General features: G+C 50.7%; 1 protein-coding gene across 7 annotated transcripts in view; it reads left to right on the plus strand.

Moving 5' to 3' along the window:
• BIN1 (bridging integrator 1) overlaps positions 1 to 17,242 on the plus strand; it is a 151,192-nt gene that overhangs the window by 106,881 nt on the left and 27,069 nt on the right. For all 7 annotated transcript variants that reach the window (XM_074967052.1, XM_074967053.1, XM_074967055.1 and 4 more), the window contains 2 exons: positions 8,394 to 8,544; positions 14,237 to 14,365. In XM_074967052.1, coding sequence (XP_074823153.1) covers positions 8,394 to 8,544; positions 14,237 to 14,365 — 280 coding nt within the window. The remainder of the gene's footprint in view (positions 1 to 8,393; positions 8,545 to 14,236; positions 14,366 to 17,242) is intronic.

Below are 17,242 nucleotides of genomic sequence, written 5' to 3' on the forward strand. Positions count from 1 at the left end.
CAGTTTCACTTCCAGATCATGGGCTTCACCCTCAGACACACATCTAAGACCAAAACTCCTCTGAGTCACGGAGACAAGAGTAAAATGTCCCATCTCCCCCTATCCACCGCCCCCTCTCCATCCCACCTCTGGTCACCAAACCCAAATCTCTAGTTGGCAAACTCTTGTGTGCAGTTACCCAGTTTTGCCCTTTGCGTTTAGGGAACATCAGACCTCTAATGCCCCAGGAGTCTCTGCAAAGTGCTAGTGTCCACAGGATCCTTTTTTTGTGTGAGCAGAATCTGGTCCTCGTTGATTAACTGCAAATCTGTTGGTTAACTGAAAATCTCAAGCCTTTCCAGTTAAGGTGGTGGGAAGGTCGGGCTGTGGCTGAGGCTGTATCTGGCTCCCATCCAAATGCGTGAGTGATGAAGCAATGTGGGCCTCTGGCTTCCAGCTGCTGCTCATCCCACATGCTGGGTGAGCAGTAATGCAACATAAATGCCAAATCCGCATATGGGGGAGTTAGCATGATATCAGTGATAACTTCAGCCTATGCGCCTTGCTCCAGGACAGCTGTTGAAAGGTTAGAGCAGCTATGGGGACCCCTGTGGACTCTATTCCTTCCCCTCCCAATTTAACCCTTTGTTGCAAACACAAAACCCAGTACCAGTGGGTTTGTATGATTCGCCAACTTTAAAGGTGAAGGTGTTATCCTAAGTAGGAGGCCAAATTTTACCTGTGTTGATACAAACTTCCATGAAACTTAAGACCAGTAGAAATGTTTCTGGTGGAGATGGTGTTTCCATCTCCCCATCTAGCAGACATCCCCCTGAAGACTTCGCAACCCAGACTGCAGCATTGTGCATGGGGACCTGAAAAAGAAACGGACTCTTCTGTCCTCTACCAAAAGATGTTATGAACCCAATAGGGCACTCCTGTGTTAGAACATTTCCTACCCCGTGGTAGATGGGTCCTGTGCTATGTAGCAGACCTTCTTTTCTACCCCCTCCCTTCCAGAAGAGCGTCTGTCACACCAAGCACAACGAGATCTGTGATGTAGCCAGCACAGAAGTTTGGGGTCTGCTCTTGGCCATAGAGTCCAGTGACCTTGCAAAACCCTAGCCCATCCCCATACCTTGAGGATGGGTTTCTGGTGTGCTGGGTCTTTCTCAGCTGGGAGCAGGTGAGATCCTTACAGTTCTAAAGACACCAGGGATGAAATCCTGGCCACCTTCAAGTCCCATGGGAGTTTTGCTATTGACTTCAATGCAGCTGCTGTTCCACCTCAGCAGTACAGGGTTCTTCTTCCCTGGTCCCTTTCCTAATGCAGCCAGCTCCATCCTGCCAGCCCACTGGGATGGGGTCATACGGGGCAGATCTCCTCTCATGAGCGATGGGGCTCTGATTCCCTCCAGATGGCACCCAGTCCTGATTAATCAAAATGATTGGGACACTCCTGAAGTCTGCTCAGATGGAAGGCACAAACCACAAGAGAGGGATGAGGCGGCAGCTGATGCTTTAACTTTGGCCCAGTGGAACGCAGTAACGACAACTCAACATACGTTTTGTTTATTTTTATGAATACTTGTGACTCCTGGCCAGCAGCGAGGCCTCCCCAACAAAAGCTTCCAAGAAAATCAGATTTTCCATCAGTACAATTCTGGCCCAGGCAAGCCTCCAGCTTCATCTGTAGGATGTGAGGCAGCCCAGCTCCCTCCGCTGTAGCCCAGAGCACCGTGGCTGGCTAGGAGAGCTCATGCCCTTAGGAGGGAAAATAAACATGGAAAACCCTGAATGTGTAGAAACTCATGGGCTTGGCTCCATCTTTTCCCTCCATGCCCAGTTGCCCCACTGAATCACTCCACACATGCTCTGAGCCAGAGCGATGGAGATCTTTGCAAACAGAAAAGCATTCTCCTTCTCTCTCCTGATGCATTGCTTTTGGGCTCTACCGAGCGTCCAGACCCATCCTGTAACAGAGCTGTTCCACACAGGTACCCAGGGAGGGGGTTGGATGGCATCAAACTTTTGTCGGGACAATAGATTTTCGCAGATGGCAGGAAACACAATTGGGAATTTCCATCTCTCCAAGTACCTCCTCAGCATCTTGCTGGGGAATCTTGTCTGGTGGAGTTGGGGAAATGCCCCTTTCCTTTCTCATTGCAGATCATGGCCTGCAATAAGAGCAGATGATTCCCCTCATTTGTATACACAGGGACAGGGGCTGGAGATGGAGAGAGTGAAAGGAAATGGATCTAGATGGGTGGAGAGATGGGACGGGTCCCCTGTTATGTCAGCATGCTGTCTTTGTGAGGAATTCTGCTTGGTGTGACTCCCGTGTGCTTTGAGTGTGTAAATGGAAGGGAGCAGTGTAAGCTGGTGTCAGTGCAGGTGGGGCGAATGGGGAACTGGGAGTCAGGATTCCTGGCTTCTAACCCCAGGTCTTCCACTGGCTCACTGTGGCACTGTAACTTCCCAACCTCCATTTGCCCACCTGTGAAATGAGACTATTTATGGATCCCTGCCTATCTGGCTTTCTACACATCGGCCTCTTTCTGCAGATCTGCCCCACGGTCCCCAGGGGAAATTCACATCTCTTAACACTGCCAGTGCTCATGCAAGTCCCTGTCATGCACAGGAAGTCCTGTCCTGTGCTCTGCCATCTAGCACATAGATCAGACCCAGATGCTAGGAGAAGAAACGGCTTGAATACAATCATCCTGTGGCACCAGGTTCACTGGTGCATGGCACCTTAACGTTTGCTCCCCCATGGCTGTGCTATCCGGTAATGGAAATCGTTGTGTGCCATCCCCACCAGAAAGAAAAGTAAACTCTTCTCCAGGCTGAGGAAGAAGATGAGCAGGTACCAGTATGGAGAGCAGCATTATGAGACATGTCTGAGTGGAATAGAAGGCCATGTTCTAACAGCCTGGGGGGTGTTAACCTGGGGACTGGAACGGAGTTCCTTGCATGACTCAGTGTGGTTCTGGCCCCGTGGAATCATTGGAGATTTCTGCATGTCTGACTAATCCTAATAATTTCTTATTCCTGGTTTGAATCCCTGCTCCCTTTCTGGTTGTTGGTTTTCGTTGGAGGGTGCTAGGAGATATTGGTGGCCTGTGACACACAGGAGGTCAGATTGGATGATCTGGAGGTCCGTTCTGGCCTGACACTCAGACTCCATAGCTGTTCGAGCCGTCAGGCTTTGTCTGGGTTCATAGCTGCTCTGGTTTAACTAAAAGTATGATTTGTTTTAAAAGCTGATTTAAACTGGTGCAACTTTGACAGTTAAAAAGGCCTCCTTTCCCCAAGATGGAGCTTTCCTTTTGAATGTGTTCTGATTTATTGCCCGCGGAAGGGGAAATAAGTTGCTACGACCCTCCTCCTGGCTGAACCTGGATTCCCCATGCTTTGCCCCTTGTGACACCAGTAACATGGATCAGTGCAATGTGGCTATAAAATGCTACCACATTGCGCAGGTGCGAATCACAGCACCAGGTAGAAGCAGCGGGGAGTCAAGCCTCTTGCCTTTTAAAAAGCACATGGTTGTAACTTCTGTTTCAATACGCAGAGTAGTCTGACCACCTAGTGGTTGTAGCTGATGGCTACATGCATGTTGTAACTAAAGTGGAAACACGTAGGAGATTGGGTGCCTATGTAAAGGGAGACTTAAGAGCGGGACTGAATGCACAAGGCGGAGAAAAGAATAGTTGCATAATTGTGTAGAAGCATTTCCTAGCTTGGGGGTTCCTTAGACTCTGTGCTGACACTTTCTACCAAGACTAGTCAGAAAAAATAATTTTAATCCCAGCTGGCTCCTAGAATGCAGTGCCGTGGAATGGTTAAAACAACCACGCTGGGGTTGGAAAAGGTTTCAGGAGCAGACAAAATTAGCACTGGCATTTTCCTTCCCGGAGCAGCAAAAAGCTTCAGCTGGCAGTAAATGGCCGTGACTTACAGAGGGCTTTGGTCCGGGGCCTGCTAAACCCAAGGCAGGTGGCATGGAAGGAAATGGGATGGGCCTAAAGGAGAAAGGGGCAGCTAGATGTGTGGAGCCTTTCACCTATGGGGCACCAGCTCACATCCCTGGTAGGGACTGAAATTAACTGCCCCCTGAAGACTGCGAATGAGTTGGTTGGTTGCATCAGTTCCTGACGGGCCAGGTGCCCGTACCACAGCTGTGGCAGTGTCATCAGAGAGGCCAGTGAGTGAACGGGACTGGAATCTGAAGTCCCTCCAGGCACATGGGTGTGGAAGCCGGCACACAGCTGCCTGGGTGGTGTCTATTCTGTAGCTAGGGCATCAGCCGGGCCCTTTGAGATGTATCCGTTTCAGACAAATGACCCACTTCAAGAGTCATGGAGGGGCCCTGAGATATGGCATCTTTACTCCAATCCATATCAGGATCTTGTTCTCCACACCCCAAGGGGAGGAGTCTGGGGCTCAGATTCATCGTTTGCTTAATTTTATACTAAGACCGAGACTCTCGGGGCCAAACTCCCATAATGTTATCCTGGGACTGAATATGTCCCTAAGGCCAGAGCTTAATTTGTGCCAAAGCTTTCCAAGGCTGAGCCCCGGCACCTTCGGCCTGGCAGTTGAGAGCCCCGGCACTGCTGGGCTGATTAAGCATTGCCTAAAGCTCATACAAATGAGAGCAGAGGGGAGAAGGAGAGCGGTGCTACCCCTGACCCCATCTGCACACAGAGCTGTTCTCTTCCTTTAAGTTTTTCCTTCCTTTTTGGAAAATCCATGACCAGATGCCAATGGCGCGAGGCCACCTGGCCCATAATTTAGAATTTCATGGAAGCTGAGCAGGATTGAAACAGCCCCACATGGCTGCCTGACTGGGGGTTTATTGTTCCCCTGGGTACTCCCCTGCTGGCGGGATTCTCCCTGGCTTTGCTGTCCACATCTGGTGGACTGGAGGAAGCCCTGGGTGTTTGGGCCCCCTAGAACAAGGAGCTTCTATACATATCCCAGAGTGGAACCTGGAAGGTTGTTTTCCTTCTAGCAATAACGCTTTTCATAATCAAACCAAAGAATGCATCATTTTCCCCACAGTGGTAGGGAATAGGGGTGTGCAATCAATCCCCAACTCTTCTCACAGCTGAATTATATGCGGCGCCCGCCCCCCAGCATCTCTTGGAACACTCCCCTGTAATTATCATATTTCTGGCACAGACAGTCCCAGGCAGGGCCCTGCAGCAGGACTGGGGTCCCGCAGGACCCGCTGCCATAACAGCGGGAGTGGGTAAAATGTACTTTGTTGTGAGCAGGATTGGTTGGGTAATCAAAACCAGAGTGTGGCAATTTGAAGGAAAACACTAAATCACAAAATGGTTTAAGCGAGATTTGTTTTATTCTTTTAGTGGTAAAAGTTGTTCCTGAATTCCATTTATAAATGTATTAACCAACCTTTTTTTTTTAGTGGCCTGGGGGAATCTGTCTCTTGCAGGATTTATGGGATCTAAGGTTTTTGGGGGAGTGGGATAAAAATGCAAGAAACAATGCATCGGTGGGCGGGAACAGGTATTAGAGCAGGACGGGAGCAGGATTAAAAAAACAGTCCCATGCAAGCCCATCCCATCCCTTCCTATGTGTGCTACTCCAAAATCACCAGAAGGGGGCACTGTTGGAGGGAATCGGCTTGGGAAGCAAGAGGCTGGGGACCAGGCTCGAAACCCAGGTCTCATCTGGCTATGCCCTGCACTCTCACTGAGTCGCTGAGTCAGCCTGAGCAATGCGGCTTTAACTGAGTCGCTCTGAAGCTGGTGGGGAGCTTGGGAGCCTAGTGAGGCCAGCCCCTTCCTCTGTGCCCTAGAAATGAGAAATCGCAGGATGGGAGGAGGTGGTGTACTTGCTACTGACAGGTGACTAACTAGCTTGCTGCACACTGCTTATATTGAGGTTGCTGTGACTCTGATTTACAGCAGAAGTTCTCAGCCTCTTCCCTCCTAGCACCTCCCCACTTAGTCACTCCTCAGCTGTGTCCCACAATCCTTCGCACCGGCCACACTGCAGTAGCTTAAGGGACATCTGAGGAGGACCCAGTAGGCAAATCCATTCAAGTTGAAGAGCAGGAGGGTTGGATGCATGCTTGTGACCCATTCCTGGTTTCCTCCCAACAAGCACCCGCTTCTTCTCCAGGTCCATATCACCCACAGGGTGAGAGCTGTCGACATAGAAAGCTGTTGGGTTTTTTGCATCTTGTTGTCATGCTGCTGATGTGAACGTCATTAGGAACCTCTAATCTGCATGAGAGCGTGGAGTGACTGCTTCTTGGGTGGCGTCTCTGTGAGGTTGGGGAACGAGGTGGGATCGGGGGCTCAAAGGCTGATGCTTGCTTTGAATGGAGAGAAATCTTTAAATGCCTCTTGGTTCTTCCTCCACCCTGTCCCAAGACTTTGTATGTAAGCATGAGACCATAGTGCATCCTCCGATGGTGTGAGCATCTACATGCCACTGTTGGCCAATGACTACCAGAACATGGGTACCGTGGTGCATTTCTGTTTCAAGTGGACATACAGGGAGTGCATTGCTGCCTGATGGGATGGGGACTGAGGTTCCGAGTCCCATCCGGTTTTAGACTGGGTCTAATCCAGGTTTTGGAGTGTACTGTGTTATGGACCAGGTGGCTGTCCTCAGTGTGTTTCATGTCACAGTGGGGGGACCATGCCTTTTCCCTACAAGACATGTGTCTGCTGGCTTTAGTTATGTAACAGAAGAGCTGCCTCTTAAACACTGTTGCATTTTCTCTTTCTCATTATAGGTGGGGCTGGTAGTATTGTCCCTTACTAAGGTTGCCCGACACTTCCCATTATAAGACCCTGTTTTCAGTTTCTTATAACATTGCCATACTTTAACTGTTTGGGTTGAAATTTTCCACGCCAAGTGTCTGCCTCAAGCTGAATTGGTTTTGATAATTTCAGCCGAAAAGGGTTCAGCTGTTTCTGAGAATGAGGCTAGGAGGAAATGTTTGGCCCATGCAGGGGGAGTAGATTGGGACAAGGCGCCTGAGAGGAAGGGAAAGCTGGAATTGGAAGATGGGGGGGATGGGGGAGGGAAACTGGGAGTCGGAGGGAAGACTGGGATTGAGAGCCAGGGCGGAGATGGTGGGGGTGGGGAGCTGGGAGCCAATGGGTGGGGGCCGAGACTGAGATTGGACAAGGAGCCTGGGGGAGACTGAGCCTGGAGCCAATGGGGATAGGGACTAGAGGTTGAGGCGGGGGAAGTGACAGGTAGGATGAGAAGTCAGGAAGGGGAAACTGTGACTGGATGGGCAAGGAGCCTGGGACAAGGAGCTAAGGGGGGGGACTGGGAAAGGCAAAAAGGACTAGGATTGGAATCGGGTGGGGCGGAATAACTGGGACTGGGAGTTATGGTGGGACACTGGAACAGGGATTGTGAGTCTGGAGGGGGAGGCTGGGACTGGTAGGGCAAGAAGACTGGGACAAGCCTGAGCAGCCTGAGGAGGGGCAAGTGGGACTGGCTAGGTACGGAGAATGGGACTGGAAGCCGGGTGGGGAACAGACAATACCAGGATAGGGACAGATGGGAAGCGACAGGGCAGAAAGGGTCAAGCTTGGGGAATTGGGCAGCTGAGTGTTGGTCCTGCTTTGAGCAGAACCAGTGTTGGCCCTGCTTTGAGCTGGGGGTTGGACTAGATGACCTCCGAGGTCTCTTCCAACCCTGATCTTCTACAGTTCTGTGAGTCTTTGTCCGCTAGAACACACTGGCCTTGAGAGCCTGGGATGGAGCGCAAGGCTCCTGACCTCTCAGCAGTCTTCTGCTGTCAGCAAGTATCTGTGAAACCTTCTGGCAAAGGTCTCATCCCCCCTCTCGTGCTGGTCCCCACAGAGGATGACCACCTGCTACTGCTGTCCGTTTCTTTGTTAGCTCAAGTGGCAGAGGCTCGTGTGGTGCCGCCACCTATGTGGGTGTCCGTATAATGCCACGGGACAGAATTGTTTTTTGGTTTTTTTTCAGTGGGTGTTTTTAAAAAGCTAGGAGATGACGCTCAAAAAAACTGTTGAAAGGGCGCGATTGAGGTTGCAAAGTCAACGCTCAAAAGTTGGGAAACGTCAGAACTAAGGTTTCCTATATATATATATGACTCTGTCTCTTCCCTAAGTGCACCCATGCACATGCAAGGCAGTGACATAGGTTAATATATCGTGATCTGCATGAGTTCCTACTGCACGATGCATTGGATTGAGGGTGACTCGGCAAGAAGCTGCTCAAAGCTTATACACGCTGCCTGATACTGGACTTAGGGTCCCTGATAGCAGGTGTGGGCACTGAAGTGGGGGGAGAACTGAGACCACGAGGCCTGGCTGGACCAGTCTGTCTGATCAGAACAATTCATTCTGCGGCTTGTTCTGACTCTCCTTTTGCTTTCTCTCCTGCAGCGACAGCACCCCTGTGAAAGCAAACAAAAGCCCTTCACCTCCACCCGACGGGTCCCCCATCACCAGCCCCGAGATCAAGACCGTCAACCATGAGCTGGAACCGTCCTCGTTGGAAACACCCGGGGCTGGCATCCCTAAGTCACCGTCTCAGGTAGTGTCCTCGCGATGTTAACCTAGCCCCAGCAATGATATCGCTGTAGCCAAAGGCTCAGTGGGCCACACAAGTCAGGTCTTTGGCTGCTATTGAGCATATGAGATGGTGTCTGCTCTCCATCTTGTGGAATGGCCTGGATCCCTGTGTGGCAGGTGCTGCCTGTCTGATAAGATCAATTGCTCCCTGTCCATTGCTCTATTGCCAGGAGAATGCTAATCAAGCCCTGAAATTCCTTTTGAATGCTGTTAATGTTTACTCCATAGGAGACGAAATAATACCCCTCTACCAGGGTGGTGTATGACCGTTCAGAGGGGGTGAAGGTCAGAGTTGAGCTATGAAGTTTGTTCTCTACCCTACACCTAATTAACCTGTGGAACTCATTGCCACAGGATATCATTGAAGCCAATAGTTGAGCACTATCCAAAAAAGGATCAGACACTGACATGGGTAAGGAGAACATCCACAATTACATCAAACAGGGTGAACAATAAGGGCAATAAATCCTCGTGCTTCAAGGAGTAAGCCAACTGCTGACTGATAGAGGCCAGGAAGAGGCTTGTCCCTTGTGGGGAATCTAATACTTTCCACTGCAGTGTTTGATGCCAGCCACTGTTGGGAGACAGCGTGCCAGACAAGCTGAGCCACTGATCCATTTTGGCAATGCTGATCTCCAAATACTCTGAAAAGCAGGGCTTAGTCTGCACCTAGTGGTCCTTGCACCATAATTGCTGCACACATTTAATTTAAGCTAATTTTTTTTGCTCATTGGTCTTTCCTCACCTGTGAAACCCCAAGTGGTATTTTTTTAAAATATGGTGTTGGTTGCCACTTGCAATATCACCATAGCTGGATTCTCACCTGACGGACTTCATAATTTTTATTCTCTGCTTTAAAGAAAATTAAATCTGTTGCAGCTCTCTACCATCTCCTCATAAGAGGGAGTGAAAGGAGTGGGTGGATGGGAAATGCAGAATAAACTTAGCTGGCCAAATTCAGGTGTGGCATAAGTCTATGGACTTCAGTAGATTATCTTTCCAATGGAAGAATCCTGGTTCTCAGTGGCTCTGGCCTAATAGCATCCTAACCAGAGGAAAAAATCACTCTTCAGCCAAGATGGCTACAGATCAAAGCTTTCCTGAAGTCCAGGTGAGGTGGAGTCATGCTTCTGGGTCAGGGCGGGGAGATGTTCACAGCCTCATGAAAATCCTTTCATGGTCAGTCTTAGCCCTTTGAGGTATGTAGGTACCTGGCAGCGTTTTCTAAAGCCCTGTTAGAAAACTCTCATCTTTCCCCTCCAACCTTCCTCAACTGCTGTTGGTCTTGGTTCTGTTTTCTTTTCCATTGCAGGGACCTGTCTGCTCTTACTGCTGGGCCATCACCTTGCATCTCCTTGTGCAATTGTTGGCCAGCGGTATAGCCCCAGACCCTGAAAATCCTCCTTGTGCTGCAGGGAGGGAATGTGCCGTATCTTGTCCGTTTGAGTTTTTAGTCTGGAACCGAGTGTTACTTGGTGGCATTCACCTTGCAGGAGAGGTGGAGAGCGTAGCTGGAGCAATAACAGAATGGGAAAAAAAAAAAAATCTTTAAACCAAACCAGCCCTCTGACAGCAGCTAACTCCAGGGCTGTGGGTGGTGAATGTTTAATTCCCTGGAGCAGCAATGGTGTGCATGTAAAGGGGAAGGACATCACATCGCCTACTCAATCTCTAGCCATCAACATCCAGAGAGAGGACCAGGCTTGCCCCTCCACAGCCATTGGATTGGAGTGTCCATTTAAATGATGAGTGGCTCAGTGCCTGTTGGTGCGTTGGAGGGGTAAGGCCATGGGATCTCTGCCGACAGCTTCAAGGAGAAGATGAGGTCTGGCTGGGCTTGGGGGCAGCACGGCGCCAAAAGGGCACAAGCCTTGCCCGTTATCCTGGTGATACGCTCACCTTGCCCAGTGATGGCAGCACGAGTGATCTGGGAGGCTCTTGGGGAAGGGCTAGTTTGCTCCCCAGCACCGTGGCAGGATGGAATTCCTCCAGCCTGAGTAACAGACTGTCCCCGTCCCTCCCTCCAACACCTTTCCCCACATGCTACTCAACCTTCTGCTCAGACTGAACTCCCATCGCTCTGACTGAGTTACAGGCCTGGGTCTGAACTTCCGCCTGGCTCTCGTCGACTGTCCCAGAACTCTGGATCGGAAACCGGAGCAGGGGCTATGTGTGGGATGTGGGAATGAACATGGAGCCAAACGTTCGGGTTCCCTCCCATTCTGCGAAGTACTTCAGAATACCCCACCTCCATTCTCCCTGCAGCGCCCCCTGCTCCCTATTCAGCTCTGCCCTGGCCAGCTAGGAAGCATCGTCCCCTTCCACCCTCCTCCTGCAATGGAGCTTTGTCTGCCTCTGTCATCTCTGAAGTGTGTCTGCAGTTTGGAGAGGTGCTGAGTGGAGAGCAGGTGTGGCCCTCTCTCTGCAGGGCTCTCTCAGCCCATCCTCCACCTCGTTCCACTGAGACAAGCTTTCCCCTCCCTCCTCTTCCCTTTAAATAGCACGTTCTCCTCGATCTTGCAATGCCCTGGGTGCTCCCCTGGCGGGCTGACTGCAGCAGCAGGGGGATGGATTGGTCGCTGTTAAGCAAGCAGAATACAGTCAAACCCCATTTAACCGAGCCTCTAGCATCTGGCTCTCGGTATTAACCGAACCCACAGCCGCCCGGAGCTGGCAGCGGGAGCCCCAGCCGACGTGGGGCTGACAGCAGGTGACTTGCTGCCCATTCTCCGGTTTTTCAAGCTTTTTGGCTATCTGATCTGGCCCCGGTTCCAATTGGATCAGGTAATCGGGGTTCTGCTGTACAGTGTATTTAAGCGGCCTGGCAGTAACAGCCGCTGGAACAGGCCAAGGTGGGCCTTAATGCGGCTGATGCTGCTATTTGCTGGCAGCCGTTTTTTGGTGCACGCGTAGTTCACCTGGCTGCCGCCGTGAGGAGTGCAGATACGGGCGGTGTGCCGTCAGCATGACCTTCTGGGTCGGTGCATCAAGCACAAGAAAGGGAGCTGGATCCAGACGCGTGGAAGGCAGCGAGGGGGTTTGCAAACAACTGAAGGGAGGAATGACACTGGGCAGACTTGGATAGGCCACATGGCCTCCTCCTTATTCCCAGCTCTTAGTGTGTGGGTGGAAAAACCCAGAGCACGTAGCCACATGAGTTAGAAAGCACAAAAGCTGCTCCCTCAGTTATCAGTGTTTGATATGAAGCTTTGTATGGGATGTACGTGGGTGATGGCAAGTCACGGGGTAAATGACTCAGTCTGGGGTGATAAGCCCTGAGTGGACAGCATCAGGGATGTGAAATACCCTGGCTATGTCCTCCCCCCACCCCAGGGTACACTGATGCTAACAACCAGCATGGTGTGTGGAAAGCAACAGAGGGGCATATTGAACGGACAGGAAAGGAGGCAAAAGGAGAGACCATTGACATCAGTGGGTGCTAGGCACTTAGAGGATCCCTGCCTAGCAGAAAGATCCTGTTGGGTTGATCCTATTTCAGCTCTCGAGCTGTTTCCTACCAGCTCTCTCTTCAGAAAAGCTGCCTCTGTCTAGCCTCCTAATGAAGCGACGGCCAGCATGTCTCCACACGCGTTAATGGGTCTGAGGGTGATCCTGGACGTCGGAACCAATGGGCCTCATGAAACCACAAGGGCAGGAATTGGGCTCTCAGCTACGTTGCTGTCAATCTGGAGCGACGCCACTGAAGTCAATGGAGCTACAATGGACTTACGCTGCTACAGGCGAACACGGCCCAAGCTTAGTAGATGGGGTTGGGGGTGTAACTTCCTTTCTGAGCAGTGGAGTCCTTCCGGATGGTCTTGTTCATTCTGAACAATGTCTGGTTTTACCAGAATAGGGGGATACGGGCTCCAGTCTGGGCTGGAACCAGAAGGCTGGCCTGGAGGGTATTCCATTTCCTTCAGTGTATAATCACCATGTCCAGGGAGCATTCTTTCCATTCAGAATCGAGACACTGACAGGGCTCTGTACAGATGCGGTGCAGTGTGCGGTGGGCTACATAAACGCTGTGGAAGGATTAGCCATTGCACTGCTGTCATTTCCCACAGAGCCACCCCCATGAGCGATTAGGAGGATGGATGCATTGGAGAGGGGCAGACTTCCAAAGAGTCGGTGTTTGGTTCTGGATTAGTACCCAGAGCCTCTTGTGACAGCAAACTTTGGCTTCACTCTTAGGAGAACAGTCTTTCCCATGAGACTTCTGGTGCCTTCTGCATCTGACTGGGCTCAGGATACTGCGGGAGAGGCTGTTCCCGTGGCATTTTGGCACTTCTGCTTCCACACAGCTGAGATGTGGAAGTGAAAGTGCCACTTTCATTATTGCTTACACTCTACCCAGGGGCCTGCAGCCAGCTGTAGTTCAGAAGATGTGTTTATGGAATCTTACAGGCATGTTGGCCAGGGCAGATTAGCCTTTGGCTAGCATTTTCTGTGGCTAGCCAAATAAATGTCTGGTAGGACACGCATTCATGCATCCGAGGGGGGGCAGTGCAGCCTCCTGGAGTTGAACACAGGCCCGAGAGCCAGGATCTGCGTGTTCTAATCCCAGATCTCACACTGATAGGCAGTCCTTTGTCAAGTCACATGCTCTCTGCTTCAGTTTTCCCTGGCTGCAAATGGGGATAATAATGACCGCCCTTCTTAGGTAGGATGAGAAGATTAATGTTCATAAAGCTTTTTGCACATAGAAAGTGTTATGGGGTGCTAAGCAATAGTACAGTTCTGGAAATCTTCACCACACTGTACAGTAGACTGTTTTTCCCCAGTCCATCAGCATCATCTCAGCAGGTTCAGTTTGAGCTCAGATATCTGGGGGCAAAGGAAATTCAAACAGTGCCTGAACTGGTTTGCCATTCCCTATAGTATGTTCCCACAGCATCCAAAGAGTGGCGCATGCAGCACTGAATCAAAGGCTCCCACTGTGAAGTGAGGGAGGATGTCAGATATGGACAGAGGCATGGCCTGACCCCACTACCTGCCCCTGGATTTATGCCCCCATGACTCTTGTGACTTCAGTGGTGTCTGTCACTAGTGTTACACGCCTGTGAAGCTGAGAGCAGACAGGCTCCGGGCGAGCTCATTCTCACATGTTTCAATGACCCCAGATCTGAGTCTTGGTTGTGTCACTCTCACGAGGAGCCCCATCTGGTTTCACTTATGCTGCAGTTGATGCACTGAAACCAGTGGAAGGGAGATCAGGATACAGCCCACTGGGTGTCCACGTGTGAATAAGTCCAATCTGCTTTGGCTTCTAATGCCCCTAGGCCCACACCAAACAGGTAGGTATCAGGAGCAGTGGCCAGCGCACTGACTTCTCTGCTGAAATGTGTGCTGAGTAACCTGTCTGTCACCCCGGTGGTCCCCTGGAAGGTTGCACATGCTCTAATTACATATGCATGTCCGAGTGATGCATATTAATTGTGTTACGCTTCTCCCCTACAGAGGGAGACCCGCCCGCGGCTGAAGTGTAACTAATGATGTCAAACCTTCTCTGGAGGCGTGTGATGGTTTCCCCTCCCCTCTTTCCATGTTTCTTTATTTGACCCCTCCTTGTGTCTGTGGTTCTATTTTGGCTAACCTGGTTCCTGTCTCTGGTTTTTTTGGGTGTCGTCGTGTGCTCGCTCGCTTGCATGCAGTTGCGGAAAGGCCCTCCGGTACCGCCACCTCCAAAGCACACCCCCTCCAAGGAGATCAAGCACGAGAACATCATCAGTCTGTTTGATGACAATTTTGTCCCCGAGATAAGCGTGACCACCCCCTCGCAGGTTAGCCACTCTGCCCTGCCTTATTTCTGTCTGCTCCCAGCCCCGGGTGCTGTCCCCTGCTTAGAGGTGTCACGCCACGAAACCTGGTCAGGAGGCAGGGCCAGAGGGGCCGGCTGCCACTGCATGGCCGGGCTGAGATTGCCAATTGGTTACCGCGCCCGTCTCCCCTGAGCAGCTGGTCAGTTTGAAGCCAGACTTGACTGGTGGGGCCCAGAAGCCAGGGCTGTGTGACGGCTGTTCTCGTGGCCTGTGTAGAATGAAGAGGGAGGACTCTCTGGGGCGCCTAGTGAAGGGGTCACAAAGCTATCACTACACTTGTGTCCACTGTGCAGGCGAAGAGCGGCCGAGCCTAGACATGCTTCCCAACAGGCCTGGGTGAGGCACTCATTGCTCTGCTGCTGTACGCTCCCAGGGCCTGATAATCAGAGGCTAGGACAGGTCCAACTGAAGGTAGATATGGGCGCCTCTGAAAATTATGGCTCCTGTGGCTTTGAAATGCCACTTCTCATATGGAAAGGGAGTGTCTCAGGAACCCAGTGGAGTGGGCAAGAAACCACCTACAGGACAGGGCTGAGGATCAAGGACTTCAGTCTCTAGAGACCTCTGCTGGCACCTTTCACTGCTTTCAGCTCTCTATAACAGCATTATCTCTGAGTGGCGCTGGCCTGAGGCTGGTGGCTCTTAATCAGCCCTCAGTCTCTGCAGTTAAAGTCCTGAAGATCAAATGCAATTTCAAAGGGAAAATGTTCCTCTTCTCCTTCTCTTTAACGTGGTTTGCAGCTGGAGAAGGGGGCTGAGGAAGTGGGCAGGCTATTCAGTATTAGATCCCTGGGTACTACTCTCTGGGCTGATGGGAGCCTGACCAGTTTTCTGGCTTAATTATGAGACTCGCGCTGTCTTTTATGTTCAGTTGTTTTAATTCATCCCTGAGAGACCCAGGTGACACCTCTAACACTGCTGTTCTGTAACGGTCCTCCTCACTTTTCCTTCTGTAACTCAAATTCAGTGGCCTGTGGCTTTCCAGCTTCCACCCAACTGTGGAGAAACAAGACACCCAGGGTTGGGAGAAAAGAAAGCTAGGCCTCAAGTTACAGTGGGATATCACGGGGGCTGGTTGAAATCAGAGTGGAGGGGTGATGTGGACAGCAATAGTGTCCGAGTACTCAGCATCAAACAGGCAGTGGGAGGGGTTACCATTAAAGGGGGTCCGTGTTCATTCTGACCAAAGGACCCCCGATGAACAAAATCCCACCCTTCAAAACAAAATCTTTCCTCCTTTGCTAAAGCTCTCAAAGTAGGGTTGCCAATTTTGGTTGGATCTATTCCTGGAGATTTAATCACGTGACAATCTTTAATTAAAGATTAATCTTGAATTCCTGGAGACTCCTGGCCAATTCTGGAGGGTGGGCAACCCTATCTCAAAGCCTTTCAGGCTCCCAACCCTGTCACTGCTACTATATTCTTTAGGCAACATTTAGCTGACAGCTGCCTGGCGGTGGACGCTTGCCTTTGTTTTTAGTGAGGACATTTTGCTTGAAAACTTGGCTGTGCCAGGTTCATGCCATCACAGACAGAAGCCTCTCCTTTTTGGGGGGAGGGGAGTGGGGTGTCCTTCAGCGCAAGTTCCTGTATTGACACTGATGTCCAACATAATATTAAACCAACGTAGGGAAGCAGACTATAAAAGTCTATGGGCTAAATTGTCCCCCAACAAAGGGCCAGATTCCAGACTTGGTTACTCCAAGGTAAATCTGGAGTGACTCCATTGAATTAATTGGATTTGCACCCATGTGACTGAACTCAGAATCTGGCCCAAAATAGTTGGCATTGCGTGATTTTTTGGCATTCCCCATGGTTTGTTGCTCCTGCAGTGTTCTTCATGTACCATGACACCTTGTCATCTCCACCAGACCGAGCACCATGGGGTCAATGAAGGCAGTATGGTGTCTGCTGTCCCTCTGAACATACTGGCCTTTGTCAGTGTACTCAGCCCCTTGATTGATTATTGGAATGTCAATTTCTGCGGGGGCTTCTGTAAGCTGGAAACCATAGTGAATGGCTGGGATCTTAAAGAAAATATTAAGTTTTCTAGCTTTCAAAGCAAACTGCCAGCAGGACATGAGAAGGTTCTAATAAAGTCCATTGACCTGCCTGGGAAGGAGACTGTCTAGAAGCCATTAGGGATTGCTCTGGTTTGGGGGTATGTGCATTGGAGTGAAATCCTGGCCCCATTAAAATCAATGGGAGTTTTGCCATTGACTTTAGTGGGGACAGGATTTCCCCCATTAACTCCACTTGGGGTGAAAGGCAGCAGTGACCAGGGCATGACAGGATCCAGCACTGGACCTTCCCCCAACTTCGATACATTTTACAGATATTATGCAGGGTCCATTAGTCTTTGTTTAACTTTAAGTATTAAAGGTTTGCAGGCAGAGAGATGGGCCCAGACTAAAACCTCTGGGCATCCTAAATTCATGGGCTCCTGACTCACCCCAAGGCAAAAGGCCCGATACCCAGATCCATATTTTGTGGCCTGAGCCCACCTCAGCTGGATGCTTTCCCCCAGTGTTCTTGTTGGATACTGCTGGCATCATAGCTAGGGGTAAGGTTCTGCTTTGGCTTAGTCAGGGCATCCAGCTTCAGCAACCAAGCTGAGGGAAAATCACGGGGGGGATGATCTGATCTTAACAGAGCCTTGTAAGTGCACACAGCTCTTTCCAAACACTTAGTAAAGATGAGGTCCCTTCTCCAAGGAGCTTAAACTAATTCGGATGCACTATGCAGGGTAATGGGTATGGCGCATGAAAGTGCGAGGACCCTGTTTGTGGGGAGATCCCCAAAGAGGTGGGTTTTAAGGGGGTATTTGCAGGAAGAGCG

This window comes from Natator depressus, chromosome 11, assembly GCF_965152275.1.
Source record: "Natator depressus isolate rNatDep1 chromosome 11, rNatDep2.hap1, whole genome shotgun sequence".
In the NCBI taxonomy this organism is placed as follows: Eukaryota; Metazoa; Chordata; order Testudines; family Cheloniidae; genus Natator; species Natator depressus.